Source organism: Strigops habroptila, chromosome 10, assembly GCF_004027225.2.
Source record: "Strigops habroptila isolate Jane chromosome 10, bStrHab1.2.pri, whole genome shotgun sequence".
In the NCBI taxonomy this organism is placed as follows: domain Eukaryota; kingdom Metazoa; phylum Chordata; class Aves; order Psittaciformes; family Psittacidae; genus Strigops; species Strigops habroptila.
In genome coordinates this window covers 40,541,160-40,568,275 of record NC_046359.1, presented here as the reverse complement: position 1 = coordinate 40,568,275, position 27,116 = coordinate 40,541,160, and the positions used below count along the sequence as shown (strand labels likewise).

Genomic DNA, 27,116 nt, shown 5'->3' with positions numbered 1-27,116 from the left:
CTAACTAGAACACTGAGTACATTGATCATTACTCTCATTATACAGTTCCACAGAATTTTCTATTTGTAGACCACTTGATATCATAATTTGTTCCTACATCATGTCTGGGTTGTTTGGGTTTTTTGGGGGGTTTTTTTTGGCTTTTTTGTTGTGGTTTTTTTTTGTTTGTTTGGTTTTTTTGTTTGTTTGTTTTTTGGTTTTGTTTTTTTTTTTTAACTTTACCAGGAAATACTTTGTCTTTCTACAGAATATCCTTGAATTATACTGTTCTATAGCCTTTTATGGTTCACTTTATTTATTTATTTTAATCAAAGTTCCACTGTAAATGCATGATGTCAAAATGTCGTGAACGTTTTCTATTTTATTTTAGAGTAACATGCACAAGATGTATATTTGTACTGTAATATGTTATTGATTTGAATGGGGGAATGAGATCTGTACTTGCAGAGATGATAAGAGAACAGGGTTAGATGACTATCTCCATCATAACTGGGAGGTTAACATTGCCACTGGGCTGTATTTTGTCAGAGATGAAGTTGACAATATTAGAAGTGTGTGGACTAACATAATCATTTCATGGCAGATGACTTAGGATTTTCCAAAAGGTCTATTTGTTTTCTTGTCATTCCAGTGATAATTGTCTAGTTAAATAAAACTTACGAAAAGTGGGTAAAGTATTCCTTGACTGTGCTTTGACTGTCAGCTTCCACAATGCATCAGTGTGCATAAATACTAAGGTGTTTGAGGAAAACTGACATTGCAAGTTCTCAATAGAACTGATGAAATTTGTTTTAAGGGCTAGGCATCTTTATTACTCTTGAGGAAGTATGCAGAAACTTTTGCACACTAACAAAGTAGTAAGTTTCCTTGTTTTTCTCTTAGGCAAGCCATAACTGTTATGCAGACACTAGTGTCTAGTGTGAGGAGTCCCTGCCCATGGCAGGGGGTTTGGAACTGGATGATCTTAAGTTCTTTTCCAAGACAAACCATTCTATGATTCTATGATGATTCTATATTTTTGTGGTAGACTTCATCTAGAACTCTCTCCTTGAAGTTTAGGAAAGCCGAATACCATAAACAGAGATGGAAATAAGCATGTAGAGTTAAGGCATGTAACGCTGTAGGGGAGGTTGTCATGATAGGATATAGGTATTGCATCTGAAGCTGTGGCTCTAGAGCATGGTGTTCTTGGTTTTCGTTTGTCACAATGAGGCATGCAGCAGGCAGAATGATGCTTCAGTCCACTTAGTTCCTAGATGGCAATGCATCTGGAGAAAAAACTCACACTGGCATTGATTTATTCCTTTTTCAGGTTCTTCCTGAACAGAAAGGCATATTTCTTAAATAATAGAGTGAAAATTACCTTCTTACACTGAGGATTAGTAAAATCTAAAGCAGGGTGGTGTGCAGTACTAATATTCCAATTTGCAATTATAGCAAGTGAACTCTCTTAACAATAAAAATAAAATTGGCAATTCTTGTAGCATATTGGAGGTCCACGGGATATTTCATGGTTATGTGCCAGTTTTGGCTCAAAGTGCCCTCGAAAATCCAAAATCCCTAAATATTTGAAAACTTCCAAATATTCTGGTAATTTTTTTCCCTGGGACTGTCATCCCAGAGGAAAAAACAAGTTTGCAAGCCCTACGTACAACTGTCGTGGTTGTGATAACGTATTTTTTCTTTTAACCCCAATACACTTCATGCAATATGTGTCATTTTTCACTAGCGTGGAACTTGCTGCTTTCTGGCACGGCTGCAGGTCAGAGCTGAAGAGAAGCCCTGAGAACTTTTAGGAGGTGAAGGAGAGAGTGTTTCTGAATAGCTGTACCAAAAGGGAGCTAACAGAAGAACTTGGGATTCGGGAATGTAATGGTGCTAAAGGCTGTAGTGCAGGTTATCATATTAGAAATTCCTGTAGCGTTCTCCGAAATTTTTCTGCAAGCTTCCTCTCATTTGTACTGGAGACCAAGTACTCCGTTCCCAGAAACTAGAATACCAAAACATCCCCTTTTGTGCTCAGAATCTGTTTGGAGCCTATGGAAATTTCAGTTGCAGTTTCCACCAGGGAGAGAAGCCTTAAGGCAAACATAAGACTGATTACTCACGGTGCATGCAGGGAGGGAAAAGATGAAGAGCCCTTGTAGTGCATGTTCAAGAAAATATGTGAACAGTATTCCAAAAAACAAACCTAACATTTCTCTGTCTTATGAAATGGTTTGATTTTTCTAATATTTGGAGGGGTTGAGTTTTTTATTTTTGTAGGGAAATAAGTAATTTTTTATGGTTGGTGAAAGCTTATTCTTGTAGCTTTTCACAAATAAGGGAAGTAAACTGTACTGCAGCCTGCACTGTCTTATGAAAATCAGGACATAGTCAAACATCCCTTTTCTTGTTTTCAAGAGAAACCACTGACTTTAATATGACAGAAGAAAATCCAGCCAAGATTATTAATATTCTGTGAAAGAGAAAACTGATCTTTTTTTGATCAGAAGTGTCATTCTTTTTAGTATAATGAAAGATATTATTGGGTACTAAAGTTAGCACTGAGGTACGTGTGTGTGTATATATATGTATAAAATGAAACTATATTGTTCATACATGCAGATAAATCCTTTAACTGAAGTACAGATTAGAAGGTATAGTCAAATATTTCTAAGTGATTTAATCTAACATATTTGAAATCTAAATCTGATGAGCTGTCCAAAACTTGACTGAAATAAGTAGAAGTCCAAAATATAAATAGCACATCAGCAGTCTGTTTCACAGTGCAGTATAATGGTAAACTGACCCTGCAATCAGTCCCATTCAGCAGATCACAGAATTTTTCAAGTCTCACTTAAAAAGTATATTCTGGTGCTTCACCTGATGGTTGTAGCAGCCCAGCTGATCTGCTCTCACTATGTGATATTACATACCAGGCAGAAAGACCTCTACAGGAAGAAATCACTGTCATGCCAAGCAAGAGGCATGTGTTGAGCATCCCATGAAAGCCGTGTGCTCTCCCACAGGCTCTATGTTCCTTTTTGGCATTTGGAAGTCCTTTTTGCCACCTCAGGACTTCATGTCCGTAACTGGGGCTGTCTGGTGCGAACCAGGCAGACAGATTTAAGCCTAAGTCAGTATGCTGTGTCTTGCTTGATTTCTCTACAGGGCAGCCTGTAAGAAGTGTTTTATTGCTGTGGTTTGTATTCTGAAGTAGCTTTCCGTTTTCCACTGGGTGGCATCAAGTAACTCATATGGCCCTCTTGAATTTTCTCTTGCACATAGGGCAATGTTATCTTGTCCCAAACACACTGCTTTTCCATGTCTGCATGAGCTAGCCTTTCTCTGTCCTTTTTTACAGTCCTCAGAGGTAATTCATTTCGAGCTTCAGGGCTGAACCTCTGTATTTCTCTGGCATGGGACTAATGATGTTTCTGGACTAAGCCTGTTGGCCAGGTTTGCCACAATGGGCATGATGGACAGCTACTAATTTTTCTGCAATTAAAACAGTGTTTGGATTTTTATCACATTTCCATACCCAGGATAATTTGTACTGCTGATAAATAACAAAGACGTTTCCTGGTTTGAAGGGCCAATTTCTGAATAACTCAGAAATTTGTGCTGGTATGGAGTTAAGATGTTCAATGCCAATAGCACTTTCTATTCTCTGCTTATACTTTTGAAGCAAAAATGCAAACAGAACCAGACAATTTTACAGAATAATTGCATGTTTCTATTTTGACTCAGCTGTAGAAAGAATGGGAAAAAGAGTGCCAACAAGAAAGCATTATTTACTTTCATTGTACCTGGTTTATGTAAATAAATAGATACATTTATTTCTTTATAAAAGCCTTAGCCCTTACATGAGATCCATAATCTGTCCTAATGCACCCCTGAAATCTTTTCTAATGCCACTCTTCACTAAAACAGGGGTTTTCACCTGAGTAAGGAATATGTTTAGGCCATAAAATAACCTATGCCTTCCAAAATGTTAAAAATTCCAAATAAGAAGTTGTTTGGCAGATGTAAGAATGGTAGCAGCAGGATTACAATAGCCTGTGATGAAAATGGATGGAAAAATTCTTTGATTTCTCATACATTTTAAGTGACTTTGGATCAAATTTTTACCACAAAACATGTTGGCAATAAACTGTGGCTGCTCTTATCATATAAGATTCTTCATAATCTTTGTAAAGGATTATGGCCGTGAGACTTCTAGTTAAAGAGTAAGAGCACTCCAGTTGTGAGGTATTTCTTCTTTATTGTGGTTGCAACCTATTTTAGGTAGAGGTCAAACAAAGTTGAAAAAAGTTTTTTGTCCCTTGGCCCACAAAATTGGTTTTGACCAACAACAATATTCAACTTCAGCCTTCTCAGCATTTTACTTCCTAAAGGGCTATGTAAAATGATCTTTTGCAAAAGAAAGATGATAGCATTATTAAGTTATGCTATGAAAAATCCATGCAAAGGTATCATATTGATATACTTTTTACAGTGTTACCAGTAAAATTGAGATGAATTCTCATATGCTTCAGTACACATACATTTACCTATACATACTCATACCCAAATACATTCATACCCATTTATGTGAATTGTAAATCGGTAGATAATGAGTTCCGTTTACTTTAAATTCACTACACTGACTTTTGATCATGTTTTTCTGCCGGTGAAATACTATTTAATGACATTGCTGGGTAACTGTGTTATAGCACTCCATGATGATTAAGCATCACAGGAGACAGTAGTTATCTCAGGACAAACACCTTTAGGTATGTCCTCTCTCTTTCTGGTAGTCTATTAAATTGAGACCTCACCTGAGGAGTCCTTGAAATTCAGAAACCCAACAGCTAATAAGGCTGGTGAGCTGTTAAGCCGTTTCCGAGAGGGTTGTTGGCTGTCCCTTTCTAACTGTAGGAAAGCTGAACTCCCTTGGGCATGGCTAGATGGAGCCCTCTCCTGGCCAGACAGTAAAGAGAACTTGAATGTGAGCGTGTCCTAACTCCTGCCCGGGTGATTAACCTTGCTGTAAACAAATTAGGTAGAAACTCTGAAGGAAATGCTTCCTGCAGACTGGCAGAGTTAGCTTCCAGTTTCGGTTTCTGAACTTAACAAACAAACAATTAGAAACCAGCTGAGTGAATGTTCTATATGATACTTTCTTGTGCGTTGTAAGAACAGTTGGAGAAGGTGAACCACCAAGCATGGTTCATTATTAGCTGCAGATAGAGCAAAGGCATGGTGATAATCAACCATTCTTTTAGATGATGACAAATTTTGGGCAAATCATCCCTAAAATCCTGTTTTACTGGATTGACATGAGCTGGATGATATCAAGAAATAGCTTCATTTCTGAGGCTTTGGTTATCATGGGCTGTGACAAACTCAACCTTTTAGTGGTTGACTGTCTTCTGCACAAGACAGAGCCCTGTCTTCTGCCTTATTTGTGACAATGCAAGTGTCAAAGTATTTCACATTTTTGCAATGTGGATTCGTCTCTTGGATAGCTGAATAAACTGTCGCAGCTCAATGGATTTTATTGATGAAAAGGCTTATTGAAATGACAATAACTAAGTTTCTGTCTGAGAGCTTCCATACAAAGATAACCATCAGTAAAATTCTGTGTTATTTGCATGTAATCTCTGTGATTATATAGTAACAGCTGGGCAAAAACATTACCGTTCATGAGAGTTAATCTTGTTACTGTAACAAGGTGATTGAAAATTTGCCCCCAAACATCCTTGGGCTCTTTCAGTACAGGATGCAGAGAGGTAAAGCGACATACTAGGTACTCGTACAGGCTACTTTAGTGTGCCTGAAAAGGTTTTGGTGTGCTTCTATTGTGGGCACACGTGCACATCAAACTTCTACTCACAGCAACCCGAACTAGGAGCCTGATTTTATTTGTCATAACACAGTTGAATTGCAAGTTTTAGGCTTCTGCTTTATTGTACTGTAAGATGTGAAATGTGAGTTATTGTGTTGTCAAGAGCTCCAGATGAACATAACTCTCTTGTGTGAAAATAAGGCATCTCTTCCCTATAGCTGCATTGTACCTGAAAGCTCCATTACAGATCTCTGAATTGTTTTTACTTTAACGCTGGAAGGAAGTGACTTGTGCTAATGGCAGTGGGATTCAAAAGAGCAGCTTTCAGCTGACATTTAATTTATCCACCTTTTCTTGAGTATGGATCAGTTTAGCTCAAGTCCCTCCATCCTGGTTTCCTCCTCTGCAAAATGGAGATAACGTTTGCCTGCCCAGTAGGGACACTTGGTAGTGCAGGTGCTATTCTTTACTAAGGCTAAAGAATTCATGTAAGCATTAAGATGTTTCAAAGTCCTTGCAAAATCTGATTTATCAGGATTTTAACTCATTACATATTCCAGAGCAATACTTAAAATTTGGTACAGCGTTGTTACTTGGAGCAGGTGGGAAGTCCTTTCATTCAAGCTGTCCTCAGCGACCTCTACCTTAAATAACAATTTATCAGAACTTGAATTGGTCTGTCAGTGCTCATTTTTTAATTATTAGGAATGATTAGCAATCATTGTCTAACATTTGCGTACCCCAAACTGTATTTTCAAGAGTGTATGAATTTAGATCATCGTTTATTCAAATTCAACAGAGCGTTTTGCTATGAATTATTGCATGGGTAAGAAAATAGGAGAAGCTTTAAGAAATATAGCTGGGTTTGCTCCTATGACTATTAATTCTGCTTTAATTTTAACCGTATTGTTTTCTAGGGGGATCGGATATTGAGTACCTAGATTTTTACAAGCCAGTGGTGTGGTTCTGGATCCTTGTTGGGCTTGCCTACTTTGCAGCTGTCCTCAGCATGATTGGAGACTGGCTAAGAGTCATATCAAAAAAGACAAAGGAAGAGGTAAGAACGTGTTGAAAGGGGAAGAAATACTACTTTTAAAAAACTTTGTTTAGAATTCAGGTAAGCTTATAGCTGCTGTTGCTCTTAGAGCATAGGTCAAAGCTGTTTATGTATAAAGTATAAGTTGCAGCAAACTTTGTAGGAGTCTAATCAAACAGTGATTTTTACATGGCTGCATATAAAATTAATATTAAGTGTATATGCACAATTGCACCTGACTTACAGGAAAAAAATTCTCTAAAAGGATTGTTCTAGGCTGAGAATGTAGCCCTTAATTTTTGAACCAAAAGTAATTCTTTTTTGTTTCTATATGGCATGCAGGTATGTAAAGGAAAAATACTAAATCACTAAATACTTAGATACCTTTCATTATTTTATAGTGGTAAGAGAATAAATGTTTTATATCATGAAAGGTGTTGGAATGAATTATTTAAATATGCCTGAGTGTATTTTTCCATATCTTCAGTGGCATGTCTAGTTATTTGTAGTCAGGTGCATTGCTTGTAGTTCTAATACATTTTCACTTGTAAATGTGTATTTATCACTTCATCAATGCTACGACATTTTACCTTAAATTTTGTCATTTAAGAAAATGTACCAGTTCTGAAAACGTTAGAGGATAAATAAAATTTTCTTTGATTGCAGCTGGCACAGTTCAGGTTTTGCTAGAAGTTTGAGAAATAAATGAATTTTGGTTTTAGCAATGTAGTATTTCCTTCTAATATGCAAAAATACCTTGTTCAGGCTTGGCTTTGCTGCGATTCCTCAGACACTGGTGACACGCTTTAGTTCTTCAGACGATTTCCTAGAACTAATCTGGTCTTTAATCTCACTTTACTCATACTCTTATCCACACAGCATCTTATCCAGAGATCTTATTGTCTTGACTATACAATTGCACATAGCACACTGAAGGTTCGTTCTCGTTTAGTGTCTCATTATCCATGTTATTATAATGATGATAATGCATTAAGAATGTTTGAAATTTGTATCTTGCGTTTATTTTATAGTGAAGCTATTTCAATATAGACTAACTTCAGAAAAGATTTAGAAAAACATGAATTGAACAAATGCATGGATTCCTATAACACATTAAATAGATTCCTATTTTATCAAGTAAAATGTCATTTGTTAGTTTATGCAGCGCAGTGCTATGCCAAACTTTATTTTCTCAGACACCAGGAATGTATGCCCTATTTCATCTTTCCATTCTTTCTCACCTTTATAGCCTAAACAAGCACATTCATTTTGTCTACAGAAAGGAAAACATCATTCTTCAGATATATCCAAATTGTCTTGGCTGATGCAGGTATTCATGATTTTACTGTATACACGTCTTCTGTGTTAGGTTAGATTAAAGACAGACATAATCTGTACCGTTTGTCCAAAGAATCATATTACTGATGGTCAGAAATCACTCCCAATTCTTAACCCATTGCTCAGACACATCTGAGAATCTATACCAGAAAGAAAATGTGTTAGCAGTTTAAAAATGCTACAGTTCTGAAAAATTAAGGAGACCAGTTTGAGAACTGAATTATGGCATAGCACAAGTTGTGTTCTAGTTAGAAAATATGAAAAATTACTTCTGTATTCTATCCTAATGATGCTTTGTTGGAAACTAAAAAAAAAAAAAGTTCTGTAAATATATTGCATTTTGTTATAAGATTGGCTGTGTATGAACGGAAGTGCTGTACAAATGTTCACTTTACAGGTAGTATTTTATGATACAAACTGACTGCTGCTCTTAGCTCATCCTTACTATCCACCTTGGAAAAACTGAGTAAAGAAGCTGGGCGAGTTTAGTGGAAATGTAGTCATTAAGTCTCTTGTATGCCAGCAGAAGCCAGGGGAGACGGAATTTCTTGTATTGTCTGTTTTTTCAGTTAAAACTAAATTTACGATGATCTGTTCCAGCTTCTGTGGATACAGATTATAGCAGAGAAACCTATCTAAGTTCAAAGAGTAGAAATAAGTGCAATGGAAAAATCATAGTTCTAAATGTTTTTTTAACTGTCTTAAGGAAATGTCCTGTCAGCCCTTGGGGAAATAGCTCATTATATCTAAAGGTAGCCTTTGAAATCAGAAACAATATCATATATTGAAATCTACAGAGACACAGAGGCTGTGATGAAATCTGTAGGACTCTGAAAACTAAAATGGTGTAATAAATTTCTTAGGAAATATAACACACTGCAAGTCTTCCTTCATGAAGCTTGCTTGTTGTGGATATCAACACCTGCAAGTAAAGAAGATTTTGTGTAGGGTTTGTATCATACGTTTCATGAAAAAAAATAGTAGTAGCCTACCATGTTTTAGATACAGGAGGGAGCAGATCATTCAATACCCATTGGTTGTGGTGGCTTCAGTGGTCCAAGACTGAGGGCTGGTGTCGGCCAAATCTAGTGAATTGTACCAGAGTGCAGGATGAAGACGGGGGTTACAAGTGTTGAAAAGCCCCTCTCTTTACTTCCCCATGGTAACAAAAACTGTGTATCAGTATCTCTTTCGATAGGCAGCTGTAAAAATCTTCTTTTTGCCTTTTCCTGTAGTCTGAAGTAAAAGATGGTCTATCATAGCATATTTAGGATGTATATTGTGAAAGGAAACCTCCATATTCCAGAAAGTGGGCATGCTGATAATGAATATCACATAATATCTATAGTCTTGTTCGCATTTTTCTTAATGCTGTTGCATTGTTCTTAAAAGCAGTTTACATAAGACTGTAGTAATAATGCATTTCACTGTTTCAACAAAATAAAGCATCTATTGTTTTCAGGATACTACCAGTAAAGTTTGCCATATGCAAGTGGAACAGAAAGAAAACAATCTGATCAGATATGCACTGATCCACAATAGTGCTGTATTTGGATATTAAAACCCCAGATAACTGGAATGAATGTCAGTTGCTCAGGTGGCTTTTGTCTTCTGAAATACACTTGAGAGTTTTGATGCCTGAAATGGGGAGGGAGGTGAAAGACAAGTAGAGTCAGAAGTGGGAGTTTCAGAAGGCTACATCTGCTGCTGAAAGCAGTTCATACAGTAGGATAGATGAAATGTCAGAAAGTCACTGGAACATGCTGTGTGCTGTAATCTTAAGTAGGTGATCTGCCTCTGAAGTTCAATTTCAGCTGTACTAGCTTGCCTTAAACTCCCTCCTCTTCATTATTCTCTAGACTCTGATTAGTCAGAGCACTTTTAAAGTCTTCTGATTTTAGTCTTTTTGAAAGGTAAAATTTCAGCAGGATATTTTTTTCTTGTCATTTTTCTTCAGCATGCAGCAGTTTCTGTATTTCTGTATTTCAGTGTTTCGAGCACAAATGCCTGTCCAACCAAGAATCCTAGTCACGTGGGCTATAAATTTCAAACTTGTTTTTAAAATTAAATGCTTCTGTCCCTTGGCCTCACATTAGTCTCCTTGTTAAGCTCTAGTCCAGACCCCATTCAAGTCAATGAAGGTGTGATTCATCTCCAGTGTAGATAACATCTGACCTACTCATCTACATTCCCTTTGGTGGAAGGAAATGAGTGTTTCTAGCATGATCTATTTGGAAGAAAATGAGAGTTTCTAGCATGAATCATTTGAATTTTTAAGGCATCTACCATATGACATGAATTGCATCCAGGAAGAGCCTGTTCTTTTCACTGTGTATCAAGAATCCAGGTGACTGACTTATGTTAGACATTGGCTGAGTTTGGACAAGTGATTTTTTTCATGCTGGGTGTCCGTCTTTTGAAATGAACAATATGAATCCAGCTTTAAAGACCAAACCTAAAATTTAATGAGAAAAAGCACATTTACTTCTTGAAGAAATTAGAGGCAATTGTTATCTTTGGTGTTTCATAAACAAATTGAATTTGACTCATCTGAATCATCATTTAGTTTAGTCTTCTTGGCATCAGTGACAGAGGTGTCACTCATATCTGTCAAAATAGAACTGTGCTTGTGATGATGGTGCCGTGGAGATTATTGCACCCTCTGTAATATTTGTTTTTTCGTTTTACTAGCTTCAGGATGAAGGTAAACACCCAACATAAGGTCCCAACCTAAAAAGAAATTGAATACATCTCTCACCCCTCAAGGAGGGACCCTAAACGTAGGCTGTATGCATGAAAAGATGAAAAACAGAGTGGACTAAAGTGAGAGAGTTTCACAAGGTTTTAGTGAGTTGAACTGGCAAACAGGGTGTGTGACCAAGGAGGAGGAAGGATAAGTTCTTTCAGTGGTAGTGAGCTCTTAACCTGGCTCTTGCTGTTTTAAGAAACAAAGTGTTTTCACTTAGAAATGAAGTTGGTAAGAATAACTCTTCAGCCTGGTGATCAGAGGCTTTTTACAACAGCGTGAACCAACTGCTGTTCCATTATTCATTAAGTTAGATGGATTGGCTTCTGTTGAAGAAAACAACTGTTAGGGCTTTTCTTTTTCTTACAATAAATCAAAAACAATTGCTATAGTTCTAAGAATTATATATCCACAAGTTCAGTGGGTTGATCAGACTGACTTGATGGAAGTCTCTTCCTAGAAAGCACGGAAATATTTGTGGGAGACGGTCATGACGCGAAAGCAACTGCATGTAAAGTCCTTTTGCAAGGCAACAGTTGATACGGGTGGCACAATTCTAGGATGTGCAAGCAGGGGATAATAGCATTTCTGCAGGAATGCTGCAGATGTTATTGAAAGTGCATTACCAGAAAACAGACCCTAGATTTGTGGTCTAAACTTCGGAAAAAATGCAAAGAGCTACAAAAATGACACAAGAGCTGTCTGAAGAGAAATTCACCTAGCATTAAGGGTGCATCCAAGATGTACAGAAAAGTGTATTTGAGAAAGAATAGCCACATTCAAAAAGTAAATACAGTCATAGGTCTAACTAGTTAAATTTGACTAGTGAAAAAACAAAACAAATAAAAAGAACCAACTTACTCCTGCAAAAAACCCCAAATCCCCAAACAAACCCAAAAAATGAAAGATAGGAGTAGTCCCTCCATAATGTCTGTGTGTCCAAGACGTATAAAGAGTGGTACTGGTGTAAGGAGAAGGTAGAAATGGCTGACCTGGTTTTGAAGTCAATTTGGTCCCTTGCCTTCTCAAAAGTATAAAGTCATCCTGGTGTTCTCAGTCTTCCCCCAGCAACAGTCTGTAATACTGAGTTTCTGTACCGATCACTCTCTTACAAATACACTGTAATACTATGTGCAACAAGGAATATGACAGAACTTGTTGTTCTGTGAGTCCCAGGGAAACTGATCTGCTGATGGCTTTTGACACTTTTTTTTGAGATGTCTTTCCTCATAGCTTTGTGTACTTTGGACATGTGGTGGCTGCTCAACTTCAGATTCAACACGCACACACAAACACGTAACATCTGCACTGTTATTTTGGGGTGATTTATATTTATATGACATATATTTACATAATGCCTCTTAGCTAGGCATATTGAAGCCCTTTAGAGATGGCTGTTTTGTTATTGCATATTAAGTGCCAAGTCCCAAAGTGATGCTGGTGTGCTGCTGATTTACAATAAAGAGCTATGCTGCCTAAATACATTTCCCTGAGCAGCATGCATGCTGTGCTGGCTGAGGGCAGGGGGGCACTGTCAGTACGTCACCTGCCAGCCCCTGGCCCTGGCCCTGCTTTCCCACCAGGCTCCCCCTTGCCTCACTGTGCCAAATAGATGGTTCAGGGGAGATGGAAATGCCTCTACTGAGGGCTTCTTGCAACCAGGTAGTGATGGTGAGAGCTATTGAATTTGCAAAAATAAAACTGGAGCAAGTGACTTATACTTCATAATAAGATAAATTGATTAGAGAGCTCAGTTATAGCAGTGGCATTTCCTGGAGTTGATTATCCATGAGGATTCCCTGAGTGTACATTATCATGGTTTACATCAGGAAATCTTGATTTTTGGAGACAAGATGTGACTCATGACAAAGATATCTTTGATTTAACTCTATCGACAGAGTGATACTGAATCTGGAATCTGTTAATCTTCATTATTAACATTCCTGAAAACTTTATTTTTTATTTTATATATTTATTTTTTTTTAAGCTATTCTCAGTGCTTGGTTACTGTTAGAAGAAGATGCCCAATATGTGTTAGTATGCACTGAGTGTGTATGCATTTGATTAATAGCTGTCTTGTGGGCAAGTCCCCACACAAAGCCAGCTCAGCAGAATACGCTTACATCTTTAACAAATTGTGTTGACAGTGAGAAAACTGCTTTGCAGTCATGGATAAAAAGGACTGGAGAAACTATGGAATACTTTCCTTTACAAGGGATGACTGCAGTAGTAAAATAGGTGTTGAACAAGTGGAGTTTTAATATTTCATACAAACATCATTCCAGTTATTGCATTAGAAAGTTAAGAAATAAACAGTTTTTAGTGGGATTTGGCCATGTAGTTACAGTAGCCATTCTTTACTCAGTACCAAGTCAAAATTAAAAATCCTTTTTTTGTTGTTTTCTTTAGCATATCTTTATAAGCTAAAGAAGTCCAATGACTTTATGAAATAGTCATTGTCTCTTCCCTGTGGGAGAAAGTTGAGATAGTCTTTCAACTGCCTGTGGCTTGGCTTTCATTATGCTTCTAGTATAATTCTTAATGTTTGCTATTTCTGGCTGCAGCAAAGTCATTGGCTATATAGTGCAGACAGAGGATACAGGCTGTTCTCTTGAATCACCTTAGGCTGAGCTTTCAGTGAACCTAAATAGTTTCTTGTGGTTAATACAGGTGGATGTCACTCACACTCAACTAGTTGAAAGAAGGGTTGGATGGCTCTCTGAGGTAGATGAAACAACTAAATAGAACAACTGATTTTGATAGGAAAATGCCAGCATCTTTCTCTTGCCTTTGGAAGTTATTAACAAAGAGGAATATTAGGGACTGGAATAATTAGGCTGATAACTTGTGTACAGTACTGAGATACAGACATGCAGATCTATGCAAAGAGGTGTCTGATGGGCAATATTCAGTAATAGTTCTGAGGAGGTGTCTAACATAGGAGAGTTCATATTTCTGAGGTAAAATAAAATGAATGTGGTGACTGTTAGTATATCTGGTTCTGGGTTTGTACACAAGGATATGATTTTTATTATTTATTATTATTATTTTGTAGGCTTCCTGGGTTTATTTTGTTGAATCAGATCATGATAAAGCAAAAGGGCCATTTCTGCATCTGCCATCTGTCACATCTCCACAAAACATATTCTCACAGCTGCCACCATAGATGTTCCTCCACAAAAAAAATAATCACAATTCATGGACTCTCTGCATTGCCATTGGAGAATGTGGGTTATTTCATCCAAGGCAGCAGATGTGCTCATGGAACTTATGTGGGTGAAACCAAATGATCATTGCTCAAGAATGAACTCACGAACATTACTTATTACAGGACTGAACAATCCAATTTCCAGTGGGGGAGCATTGTTCCAAAAACATTTCTGACCACCGTGGCTGCAAAAATACAACTGTCTATGTAATTGAAATGTTACACTTTCACAAAATAGAATCTTTTCCCTTCTAATATTTGCCTGAAAAAGAGGGATGTCGGGAGAACAAAAAATAAGATGTTGCTTACTGCTTCATTTGTGCCATTCACTTTGAAATTAAGTCTGGTAGCTTAAAGACCTGGTGTAGATGAGTTCTCTGTTACAGTTCTGAGGTCTTGACAGATGAAGGAATAAAAGGCAGTGGTTAAACACCTGGGAAAGCTCAGCAGAGGTATCTCATTAATGCCTGTGGCATTTCTATGTTGCATGTTGTTACTATTTTCCTTTACCTTTAAAGACACATAGATCACAGTCTTCTCTAAACACCTGTCCATGGATTACAGCACTGTATGGTTTGGATACTTACTAATAATGCTATAATTACAAAAATCGTAGAATTATAGAATGGTTTGGGTTGGAAAGGAGCTTAAGATCATCCAATTCCAACCCCCTGCCATGGGTAGGGACACCTCACACCAGACCATGTCGCCCAAGGCTCTGTCCAACTTGCCCTCGAACACTGCCAGGGATGAGGCATTTACCACTTCTCTGGGCAACCTGTGCCAGTGCCTCACCACCCTCACAGTAAAGAACTTTACCTCTTGTCCTATCGCTACAGTCCCTGATGAAGAGTCCCTCTCCCCTCTCCAGCATCCTTGTAGCCCCCTTCAGATACTGGAAGCTGCTCTGAGGTCTCCATGCAGCTTTTCTTCTCCAGGCTGAACAGCCCCAAATACTAAAAACCAGATAACTGGCATAGGAATTTATTTAGTTGGGTTATAAATGAAATTTCCTTAACGTACGGGGAATGCACAGGCTTCAGTAAAAACATCTGTGAATCTTGTCTTTTTCTCTTCTACAGTACTCTCTTCTCTAGCCTGTGGATAACTGATGTAATGAACATAAATTTGTGGCCAGCAGTAGCTCAGTTGGGATGAGGTGGTGTATGCTTACCCAGAGCTGCAGGCAAGTGAGATGGCAGATAGCAAAACCTACCCACGCAGGGAATCAACCCACTCAGAGCTGCATTGTTAAATCCATCAAGCCTCTCCGTACCTGCATTTTTTATTGTGATTTTTAAGTGGGACTTGGAGAACAATTTCTCCGTGAATGCTGGATGAGTTTCTTGAAAGCTGAGACATGATGTTATGTACTCTACACTGCTGCCTGGATAATGTGACATGTTCATGCTCTTTCTGGTTTTGTCTCTGAGTAGCATATCATGGAGAGGTTAATTGGATGTATTATTTTTAAGTAACAGAAAAAGTACATTGGAATGGAAAAATGAAGCTGCTAAACTTTAGAGAATGCATTAGAGATAAATGCTAGAAATTATATACTGAGGAACATGTAGAACATTAAGAATATCTGTAAGGAAGGTCACTTTTTTTTTCCTGCCTAAAATGCAGTCAGATGGATATTTCCAGCTCATCTACTTGCTCTTTTTTTTTGGCTTACACTAACTTGGCCATCATAAAATGTATGAGCCCTGTATGCTGAAGGGAAACAACATAAAGTACAGCTATGAAAGAAAGCTAGATGTATTACTTAGAAATGTTTTAATTTTCTTGCATAGTGTATTTAATGATACTTTTTTTTTTTTTTCTTCTGATTTGGTACTTAGTGGGTTTGCTCTTCCAAGTATATCATAACACTCATGTCATGTATTTGGGTTCCATCCAAGCACGATATCTTTCTTCCCACTCTGTAAGTAGATTAACTTGTTATACTGTAATGTTGGGGTTTTTCAGGAATCTCCTGAAAGAGAGGAGTGAAACCAAGGTGAAGTTAGACAAGTATGTATTCATTTTGGTCTATTTAAGGACAACCTTCATTAGGCTTGTGGATTTTTTCTGTTTGATCACAGCTGTGGCTTAATTCAAACCACAGATTACTCTTGTAAAGGTTGTGGCTACGTGGCTTGTGCTGTCCAGACCACACTTAATAGGATGAGTGGTCTTCCTGCATGGTGGGCAGTTTGATTTTTGTAATTACTTGGATATTTGTGTGGAGTTTCCAGAAAGATCCCCAAACTCCTGACAAGTATAAGGAATTAAAGTAAATGTACTGACCAATGAAACATGTGATTCAGTATTTTCAAATGTGTTTTTTGGCTGGTATTTTTTGTTTGTTTTTAACAGTAACACCCTTTTGGACATACTTAAATTCTGGGTTATGCTGCAGGCCTCTATCCAAGCATGGAGCTCAGCTAGAGAGTGAGAAAGCTAAAACATGGTGGTGATGAAAATTAATAGAGTTTTTGTCTCATCAGTGCTATTGATTGAGAGCTGGTTTTAGGTCATTATTAATTTAGATGGGTTGCTCAATGTCCATGTTTTTTCCTAGTTCTGCCAAATTCAGTATGTCTGTCTTTAAATGATACTGGGGATAACATGTGTGCACAGCCTGGGAACTGTTTGGACATTCAGGAAGTTCATGCAGTACTTTTTTTGACGTATAGTTAAAAACAGACAACCCCCCAAAAACCAAAAGTGACTTTAATAGAAATGAGTAGATACGCGTCAAAATTGTTCAGAGGCTATTCTTCATTATATCCTTATAGAATAAATGTGACATTTCCACTACAGGTAGACAGAAACACCTTAACGTAGACATTTAGAGATGCTACTAGAGATGACTCAGGGTATTTCAGACATCCCCATGGAGCTGTCAGATATCATACAGTGTATGGGATATCCAGGCCCATCTGCAGTGGTAGCTGGAGGCCAGCCTGCCTGTGCTGGGCAAGGAATTGACTCATTTTTTTATTTGATAGGAAAGTATCTTTCTTTTGTGGTGAAGTGTGCTGTGTGGAATATTTAGTTGTTACCATTACCGTATTTCTTAAATTTGTCATTGAGACCTGTCTTCCCTAGATCTCTAAGGATATTGCTGCATAAATACCTAATAAAAGTTACTAGCTCTTGATGTTCAAAGTACAATGTTAATAGGTTAGAGTTGTGCTCCTTGTGAGCTATGGCTAACAACTTTCAGTCTAATCTGGATTTTGCTGTGGAGGAAGCCAATCCTGGAGCTGGGCTAGGGACTGTGTCCCCATTACTGGTGGCATTTCTATTCCCAGAAGGTTAGGCGTAGGCATCATCACCGGATTAGTGCTGCTTATTGTGTGGCTGAGCCAAGTGCTATCGCTGTGACATATTTTTCCTATTACTTTGGAAATACTTTGTGTTGTTCAGCCTTATGTAAAGGACTTAGTTGTCAATAATTTCTGTGACTAAGGCCTCATCCTCATGTCACATTGCCCAAAATATGACAGCTGCAAAGTCTACAGAGCTGTGTGCTGTAATGAGGCAGGAGAATTGGAGAACTGCAAACAGTTGTTACAATAGGAAGGTATGTTAAGATTATTCGCTTTATTTGAGTAGCATGGGCAACTGGCATTTTGATCACTTTGAATAAGACATTTTGTGATTGTCAGCCCCCAGATGAAGAGGGGCTGAAATGCACTATGATAAAATGTCATATCCGAAGGACAGAAAGAACCTGAACATATACAGAAATGCCCCTATGGATAAAGGAGGGATCAAATTATAAGAGCATATTGCTTATGTATACTGGTTGTTAAAAACTGCACATTTCTTTTCCTATAACCTTTTGTGCTTGAGCCCATAAGTGCTATGGAATTAGGAGTTTTATTCTGAAGAGATAACATTTTTGAGTGCATTTCAGTTCACCCAAAAGCTAGGGGCTGAAAACAGTAATCTGGGGCATAGTTTGTGCAGCACTCATTCTAGTTTCTCATGCTGTGCCAGTTACCTCTGTTTTACTACTAATGCATTTTCAGTTCTGCTTAGAAATAGCACTGCATTTTTATTTTTTCCCCCCTATGATTTCTAACATAAAACAGCATCATAGCTCTAGTCTACAGGTAAATAGAATGGAGTCCACCATGCACATGTTCCACATCACCATCACCTTTAATTGGAACATGAGCCCCTCTCCAAAGGCATATCTAGTAATGTTCTTTAGCTGGCTGCATAAACTTGCTTCCCAAAAGAAGTCTAACTGGAATTTAGTCACCACATATCCTAACAACTAACAGGTTTAAAATTCTTCTGAATAACTTGTATGTGCAAGAGTTAAAATAGAGCAGCTTGCCCTGTACAAGACAGATCCATCACCAGCAGTGAGGTGAGCTGAAGGGGGAATTCTGAGCCTATCCTAAGGGTTACATAGGCTTGCTTTCATCAGGAGCATGGCCAACTGTTTTTCTTTTACCGGGAAAACATGAGGGAAGTGTGAATTGAAACTACTAGTAAAAACAAGTTTTAAAAGCATATGGGGAGACAGTTCAAGATGCTCATAGCTTCCAGTAAGTTGCTAAGACACAATTTTAAAGTTGCCAGTCTGGTAACATCCCTTGAATGTGAAAATATGCAATGCCAGAGATGTGTGCCTGAGCAAATTAACTGGTCTAGCAAATGCTTAAAACAGCTGGTGAAGGGTACAAATGTGTAGGATGAAATAGGAACTCGTATGCTGGCTCTTCGCTCCCCTGGACAGAAGTATGCTTCAGACAGGGGAGGTTCAGGTTGGATATAAGGAAGAAGTTCTTTACCGTGAGGGTGCCAAGATACTGGAATGGGTTGCGCAAAGAAGTGGTAAATGCTCCATCCCTGGCAGTGTTCAAGGCCAGGCTGGACAGAGCCTTGGATGACATGGTATCTCTGCCCATGGCGGGGGGGATTGGAACTAGATGATCTTAAGGTCCTGTCCAACCCTAACTATTCTATGATTCTATGACCGTAAGAAGCCTGCTTTTAGTAAAGCTTTGGAGAAGGACAAAGCTGCCTGAGGGTGTGCACTGATACAGCTTATCATATCTTTATTACTTGTTTACTACAAATAAAAATATTGGAGCAGCTGAAATGTTTCAGCATTTACAGATTTCGTTATTTTCAGATCAGAAGTGCAGTGTGTCTGACCCTAATTGCACAATTTAAATACTAATAATCATTCAGCTGGGCAAGTCCTCTGTGTATTACATATAATATCCTTGTTTTAGAAAATATACGTAATGGGTCTATGTTAGTCATCTGTGTAATTCACTGAAGCTGAGACAAATGTAATAAAAGGACCCCTGGGTAAAGACATCTTTTTTGTTTTGTTTCTGGAGGAGGAAATTTTTCCTGAAACCCTGTCACTCCTGGGTAGGCTGCTTATTTTTTTTACCATCGTTATATTCCTGTTTTTCACTGCACTTGCAAAGCATGAATAAGACCATTGGCCACTTTTCTCTGATGGTTTACCCCCATATTTCTCTGTTTCTGGTTTTTTTTTTTTTGTTTTGGTTTTTGTTAATTTCTCTGCTCACCAAGTCCAAGCTTGCCTGGTAATGATTTAAATTCTGGACTGAGCAGTACCAATTAGACTAATTTGTTTAAGTGGGTTAATTCATCTGAAATGCTTTGCTTTGGAACAGTCTATCTATCTTCCCTGTGCTGTAACTTCCAACTATTAACTGCCTACAAAGCAGAGATTTAAAGAAAATCAATCTATTCCTTTTGCAGTTATAACCTTCTCAAGATAACCTTCTCAAATGGTGCCTCCTTTAGTTACCTAACTTAATATTGTAACAGTGGTTTGGTTGAAATATAAGCAAAAATAGAATCATAGAATCATAGAATAGTTTGGGTTGAAAAGGACCGTAAGATCATCCACTTTCAACCCCCTGGCATGGGCAGGGATGCTTCACACTAGACCAGGTTGTTCAAGGCTCTGTCCAGCCTGACCTTGGACACTGCCAGGGGTGGAGCATTCACAGTTTCCTTGGGCAGCCTGGTCCAGTGGTTCACCAAAATATAAATAGCGCATAAATTACAAGGCCACAGTTCACCTCAGATAATTATCTGGGTGAGCTGCCCAGTCTACCTCATACTGTAGCTGAGGAAAAATAAGGATAATCTGGGATTCCATGCCAGCAACTGCCTTTCTTCCCCTCCTCAACCCTACCCTCAGAGCTTGGGCTCATGGGATGCTCCAACTTTCCTAGTACTAAAACATTGAAATGGTGGGAAGAAATCTTACAGAGTAAAGATGATGGTTAAGTGAAAGTAGATCAGTCTTTCCATAAAGGCAGTCAATAGAAGGATAAAGAGAACTGAGCAGGCAGCAGGGATCTACATACATATATGAAATTGTAGTGATGGTACAAACTGGTACCTTGCAGCCAATCTGACCGGAGATCTGCACATAGCAGGGCAAATACCCACCTCCAGGGTGTAACTGGTAACAGGTCTCTCCAAGTCCTACTCGGCAATTGTCTTCAAGCTGCTCTTTAGTAGGTCATTGCAATGGAGTCAGTGGTAAAAGCAGACATGTCGCTGACATGACTGGAACTGTTGCTGTATTGGTGCTATGTTTGAGCAAGCACAGAAAAGAGGGAATACAAGCAGCTGATGTTTTCCTTTAAAAAAGCTTTTCTGTCCAAATTTAGAAAAATCTTTGCCAGGTCTCTCTGGATCATTCCAGATACAGTAAAAGTGCTCATAAATAACCCTGCACCCTAGTAAAAATACGTAACAGCCTGGACTGCTGGGATTTCAGCATCCCCTGACCAGCTGGGTACTGTGCAGCTGTCAGGGCTTTGTAGCTTTCCTGTATTGCTGACTGCCTATAATTAAAAGCAAGAAGTATTAGCAGACAAGACTTTTATTGTGGTTTTGAACTGTTGTTAACTCTTACCAGTGTGACATTTCTTTTTCAGTTGCTAACAGTAAAAGAATGAGTTTGTGACGTGAGAAATCTGTGCTGGCAGCAGCAGCTCTTTGCCAGCCCAAAGCCACATTGCGCTCTCACTGGGCTCTTGAGACTAAACAGTGTCTGAAGTCCTTGTAATGCTTCCTTTCTTTTTTCCCTCACTTTTACCACAGGTAGGGGAATTCAGAGCCCATGCTGCAGAGTGGACAGCCAATGTCACTGCAGAGTTCAAAGAAACTCGAAGGCGCCTGAGCGTGGAGATCTATGACAAGTTCCAGCGGGCTACCTCTATCAAGAGGAAGCTCTCTGCAGAACTCGCTGTCAACCACAACCAAGACCTGACTCCCTGCAAGAGAACCCTGTCAGTCAACCATCTCACCAGTGAGAAAGACATCTTGCCAGCTCTAACAAAGACAGACAACATTTACATGAATGGTTTGACACCGCACTGTGCAGCAGAAGAAATAGCTGTTATTGAAAACATTAAGTAGCCATGACTTTGGATCCCGGCCCTTGAGAAGCTCTTGGCTGAGACTAGCCATATACCATTTTTTTTTTTTCCCACCCTGTCAATGATCAATGCTAATAGCATTTTTATATGTGTGCATGAGTTTCACAGAAACTACAGTCCAGAGTTACCATCAAATCTCTTCAAAGACAAAAAGATGAATGGCACTTCTGTTATCGAAAGATGCTGGAACAAGCAACATCTTCTGCCTTTATCTGCCCAGACTGTTTTTCACGTCTCCTAATGTGCCATACGGCCTCAAGAATGAATTACATTTGTTTATGGTAACAATGTAGCTTTGAGGGATCAGTCCTTAAAATTTCAGGGTCTACCTTACTGAGCCTAGGAATGGACCATTTCTGGACTACAACACATTTGTAAATGGCAAGAAATTCTTATGCAGCCTTTTACCTAAGAAATTTTTGTCAGTGCCTTATCTTTTGAAGAACCTGAACCTCTACAGTTCCTGTACGGTTTTTGTTTGTTAGGTTTTTTTCACGAGAAATGTGTTTCATTTGAGCTTTCATTCTTCTTGAAATGATGGTGTTTTAAAAGGTGTCTGTTGTGAAGATACCAACCAGCATGAATGAATGCCAAAACTCAACAATCATCAAATGATGTTCTTAGCTCTAAATTTAAAGGCACTGCAGTTTCAGAAATTGAAAAGGTCCCCCAGAAGCATTTTATTTTACTCAGGTCCAGCTGATACTTGTTCACACTGACTTGTAGAATTTGCAGGCCCTCTTTCGGTGTTATCTTTTTCAAGCAGTGTTCAGGAGTTGTCTTTGTGTCAGATGTACCAAAAAAATCTGCAGCTTATCTATCGTTTAATTACTTGGTAGATGACACGAGTAAATAAAAACTACTACTTAGAGGAGAGGCTTTTTAACTGCTGTATTCTAATAACCACAACCAGAAAACAATGCAGAAAAATAGTGATTTTTTTTTTTTTTTTTTTTAAAAGGCATAAACCTTCTGCCAGATATTTGCTCCTTGAAAAGGATTCTTAACTTCTTCAAGTTAAGTCACACCAGATGCCATATGATATTTTACCCAGGAATCCTGCTGGAAGTGCTTTCCTGAATGTCACACTGTACAGTGGCTGCCTGTGATGGAGCTGTGACTAACGTGGTATCACTGTGACTTTCTACATTTCAAATAGAGATGGCTCTGAATAGAAGTGCAGGCATGAAGAAGAGCTGATAAATAGCACAATCTGAATACTGATGATTGTTCAGACAGGATAGGCTGACAAGAACCATATCTAAACCAGACTACGGGGGTTTTTTAATTGGTTTTAAGAAAACACTTTAATTTTGTATCTTCTGTTTTGCTTATAGATGTACATGAGATTCAGAAAAAATGCAGGATGGAATGGATAATTTTGCATTTTTTTCTTATGTTAGTCTATAGTAACCTGGCTGTACATAAAATGAATAGAACAGGCCTTAAAAGAGTAATTTAGGCTCTGTGTAAATTGAAGAATGGGACTTTGCTGATTGGGCATGATTCAACTGGCAAATCTTACAGCATCTCTGACCATTAGATAACATGCAAGATATGAATGTTAATGTATTTTGGATGCTTAGCTTGTTTTCTAATAAAATATAAGTTAATATGTAAATTCAGACAATTAAGTGTAAATATCAGTCAATTAACATTTACAGAGAGTATGCTTTTAAAACAAAGGAGGTTCCATGACACAGCTTATAACAAAGATCCTTGTCTCCCCAGCACAGTGTTCTGAATGTCCACATGGCAAGGGTTTGTTTTGCCGTGTATAAACTGTGAATTGTAATGAAAAATAAAGTTTTTAATTAAAATAAGCTTTTCCGAATCTCCTGCTTGCTACAAGTGGAATGCTAAGAAATGATTTGTGAAACTGATTTTTGTGCTTTCATTGGTTACAGAGTATAGCAGTTTGCCACCTGCTTTAATTTAAGCTGGTTTAGCAATAAAGGCTTGACTCATCCAGCACAAATTATTCTTTTTCTTGATATTAAAAATGATGCTCTTTGGTTGCTCTGCCTGAAGTTGTTTCTTGCTGTTTTGTCTCAAAAACTTGGCGGGCTGCAGTTTCTCCTGTCATGTGCTACAGAGCTGTTGGCAATTGCTCTGTCTTTACACTGAGGGACATGCAGGGAGTTCTCACCTGCTGTCCTGCCAGTTGTCCTGGGGTTGCTTCCTGAATAAGCAGCTCTAAGGGCAAAGCCTTTCACACCAGAGCCGTGAATATTTTACAATGGCCTCTTTAATTGTGTCTGTGTGGTGGTAAGTAAAGAGGACTGATTTCTTACATTGTTCCAAACTGATTTGTGTGTGATATGTCTCAGTGCCTTTTGGATCTGACTTTCAGAAACGGACTGGTAATGCTTAATGTTTATTGTCTTTGACGCTCAAAGATGGGATACTTAGGTTAAATCCTCAGATCGTTCTAACCAGTTTGTTTCCAGTTACCAATCTATAAGAGTGAGTGTCTGTGTGGTTTCTTGCATTTTAAAGAAGCTTTGAGGCATCTCAGGACCTGCTTGAAATGGGTATGTTGGTTTGAAATCCTGTGACAATGTTTAAGATATTAGTATGGATATTTGTTAAATCCCTTCAGCACTTACTTACTTTGACTTTGTATATGATCTTTGGGAGAAGAAGCCCTGTTAATTTATACGTAAAAGATACTAGGGTTTTCCACTTTTGTAACAAATGTAGATTAATCCTATTTTATCAAACTAGATTTGCTTGTTTGGAACAAAGCATTAACAAATAAAATCCTTTATTTGTAAGTTTAGTAAGTGAAGACTAAGAAAAAAGTACTACAGTCCAGATGGTATAAGTAGGAGTTATCATGATCCATGATCCAACTGTGACTAGTACCATTACGCTAGTGGAAAATTTTTCCCTCTTCACATACGGTGATATCACAATTGTGAGGATGGTGATGTGAATTTAGAAAACTTGATGAACTCTATAAAGGTTTTTGTTCCTGTATGAGCAGACTTTTCTACTAAAAACGTGTCTGTCTTGCCTCTGGAGATTTTGTGTAGCTCACTCTTCCCAGTATGGAACTACAAAATCATGAATTACAACTTACTGAAAATCTATTTGTAACCTCCCTTCTCTCAAATATACATGGGGACATTTCCAGACTGTTAGGCTACTTGCTACTTAAACAGGTTTCTGAAAATGGTATTTCATTTTGGTAGAAGCTTTTGTACTGTTAATCAAATACCATTTTAAAAGACACTGGCAAAACATTTTGGATGAGACACAAGTTGTAGCAAATAAGAATCTGTAAAGGCACTTGTGCCACTTGACAAAACAATTTAGTACTCTGTTAGAGGAAACATTGCATTAATAAAATCTGTTAGAGAAGTCGTTAGAGAAAATCTGTATTGTTTACTGTTGCCAATTATAATCATGCCTTTTTGGTTTTTTGGTTTTTTGTTTTTTTTTCATTCTCTGGTATATTACATCTGGGAAAGTGTCTATTGGTCAAACCCTTGATTTTTTTTTTGATAGCCCTGCATGGGAGGTATGGAAAGAATTAGGGAGTTGCAAAGAATTTGTTCCATGCCCTGTTCTTCCTTGAGTACCAGGGCAAGCGCTGACTGTGGCATCCCCTCTGTGTTCTGTAACTCCTTTTTCTGATGTTCAGGCAGCCTTGAGGTGCTGCTGTCTGAGCTGCAAACAGCCTGGAAGGATCAATCCCAGAAGTTCATCAGCATCTTTAGACATGCCTTCCTCTCCTCACTTCTTCCTGAAACCTTTTCTGATAGAACAGGAGGAAAGCTGAAAGGTAACACAGGAACGCACAGAAGGGACCACCCTTGAACTGGAATGGACCTTACTTAGGTCACTAAGTAAGCAGTAAGACCAGGGTGGCAGATGGGATAAAATCTGGTCTGTATATTTGTTTGGAGTTCTTGCTCCTCCCGCACTATTTCTACTCAAATGACCTCTAACTAGGAACACAACACACCCTGTGGAAGAAGAAATGGAAGGCTCCTTTACTTATCATCAACTCTACGTGCACATCACAAGTTTACACATGTATATAACTTTACTTCTTGAGAAGGAAATTTTCCTGTCAGGGGAACTACATACAGTGTTGAAATATAGCAGTAATATTTCTACTGAATTGCTGTGATACAGTTATGTGGTAATTAACTTTTCTTGCCTACCTTGCCTACCTTTTCTTGCCTACTGATTGAAAGAATTTTATATATTTTACAGGAATTTGTCACAGTTAAAGTAATTATTTTGTCATAAAACATGAATAAGACCTTTTGTGTACGTGTGTCGCCCTGCAGATTTAAATGAACAACGGGAAAAATAGAGAAGATGCTGATTTTACTATTAGAGGTAAAAAGCTGTTGAACCACACATATTAAAAAAGCTAGCTCTTTCATTTGAGCAAACATTCTCTGCTTTGCCAAATTATTGTTATAATTGTAAAAAGCCGGTGTGAGAATCAATTTGAATAGGTTTCTTATGCTTAGAAAACTTGAATATTTCACTTCTATGCCATTGCTTATCATGCTTTCACAAACTTTCAGAGGAATATGTTGAATAAGGTTGTAAACAGGTATATTATTTATGGCAGAACAACATCATTTTACCCTTTGTACATTACAGCTGATACAGTAGCTTATACAGCTTTTTATTCTGGACCCATATATAGTTGTGCCTTTAATGTGTATTGACGTTGTATCACCTTAAATTGACTAAAAACTTCACTTTGGTACATGGATTATTGCTTCATGTAAATTTAGTAATTTGAAAATACAGCTCAGTTTAAAATCAGTATCTTAGAAAACCAAGGGACTTCACAACTTTTTATGAATTATAGCAGTATATAGTATACTGGTGGTGTAATAAATAATATATTATTTATTGCCTATTGTAGTTATTTCTGAAAGTTTTTCTACTCTTGTTGCTGTAGACAGGTAATTATGAGAAAGCCACTCATCACTCTGGTTTGTAATTAATACATTTTGACCAGGCTACTCATATTAGAATTCTTTGTGACTAAAACTGCGATAATACGTTGTGTTCTGTCTCCAAATGCTCTGGGTGCACTGTTTTTTCTGGGAATGTCACAAGACTGTTTATATAAACATATTTCATCTGATTTTGAAGATGAATAACAGCCTGAAATAATTTCTTAAATAGTTTAGTGATAGCTCCTTTTTTTTTTTTTTTTTTTTTTGCCTTCAAATCTAACAGGCACATCTGAGAAGTTTTGCTGAAGAGATACATGTCTTTCACAGTAAGTGTATTTTAGTCTTGTTTGGCAACAAAGACTGATTTTGCTGGATGACTAGAAATATGAAATTATTGGTTAAAAATTCTCTTGTGGGAACATGAAAGAATACATTGGTATAGTTCCTGTTTTGTGTGAATTTTGCATTTTTTTCCAGAGATCCAGTATTCGTGTCCTCAAGCATGCTAAAGTAGATTGGTAGACAGTATTCCTGAAGTTTTTCCCAAGATCGTGGTTTTGCCCAAAGTTTCCCTGTATTTTCTGTCAC

General features: G+C 37.9%; 1 protein-coding gene across 3 annotated transcripts in view; it reads left to right on the top strand.

Annotated features, from left to right (window-relative positions):
* The window catches only part of KCNK2 (potassium two pore domain channel subfamily K member 2), an 83,072-nt gene extending 59,658 nt beyond the window's left edge, over positions 1-23,414 (top strand). For all 3 annotated transcript variants that reach the window (XM_032920197.1, XM_030499881.1, XM_030499882.1), the window contains 2 exons: positions 6,730-6,869; positions 21,254-23,414. In XM_032920197.1, coding sequence (XP_032776088.1) covers positions 6,730-6,869; positions 21,254-21,571 — 458 coding nt within the window. In that variant the 3' untranslated portion in view covers positions 21,572-23,414. The remainder of the gene's footprint in view (positions 1-6,729; positions 6,870-21,253) is intronic.
* The last annotated feature ends 3,702 nt before the right edge of the window (positions 23,415-27,116 follow it).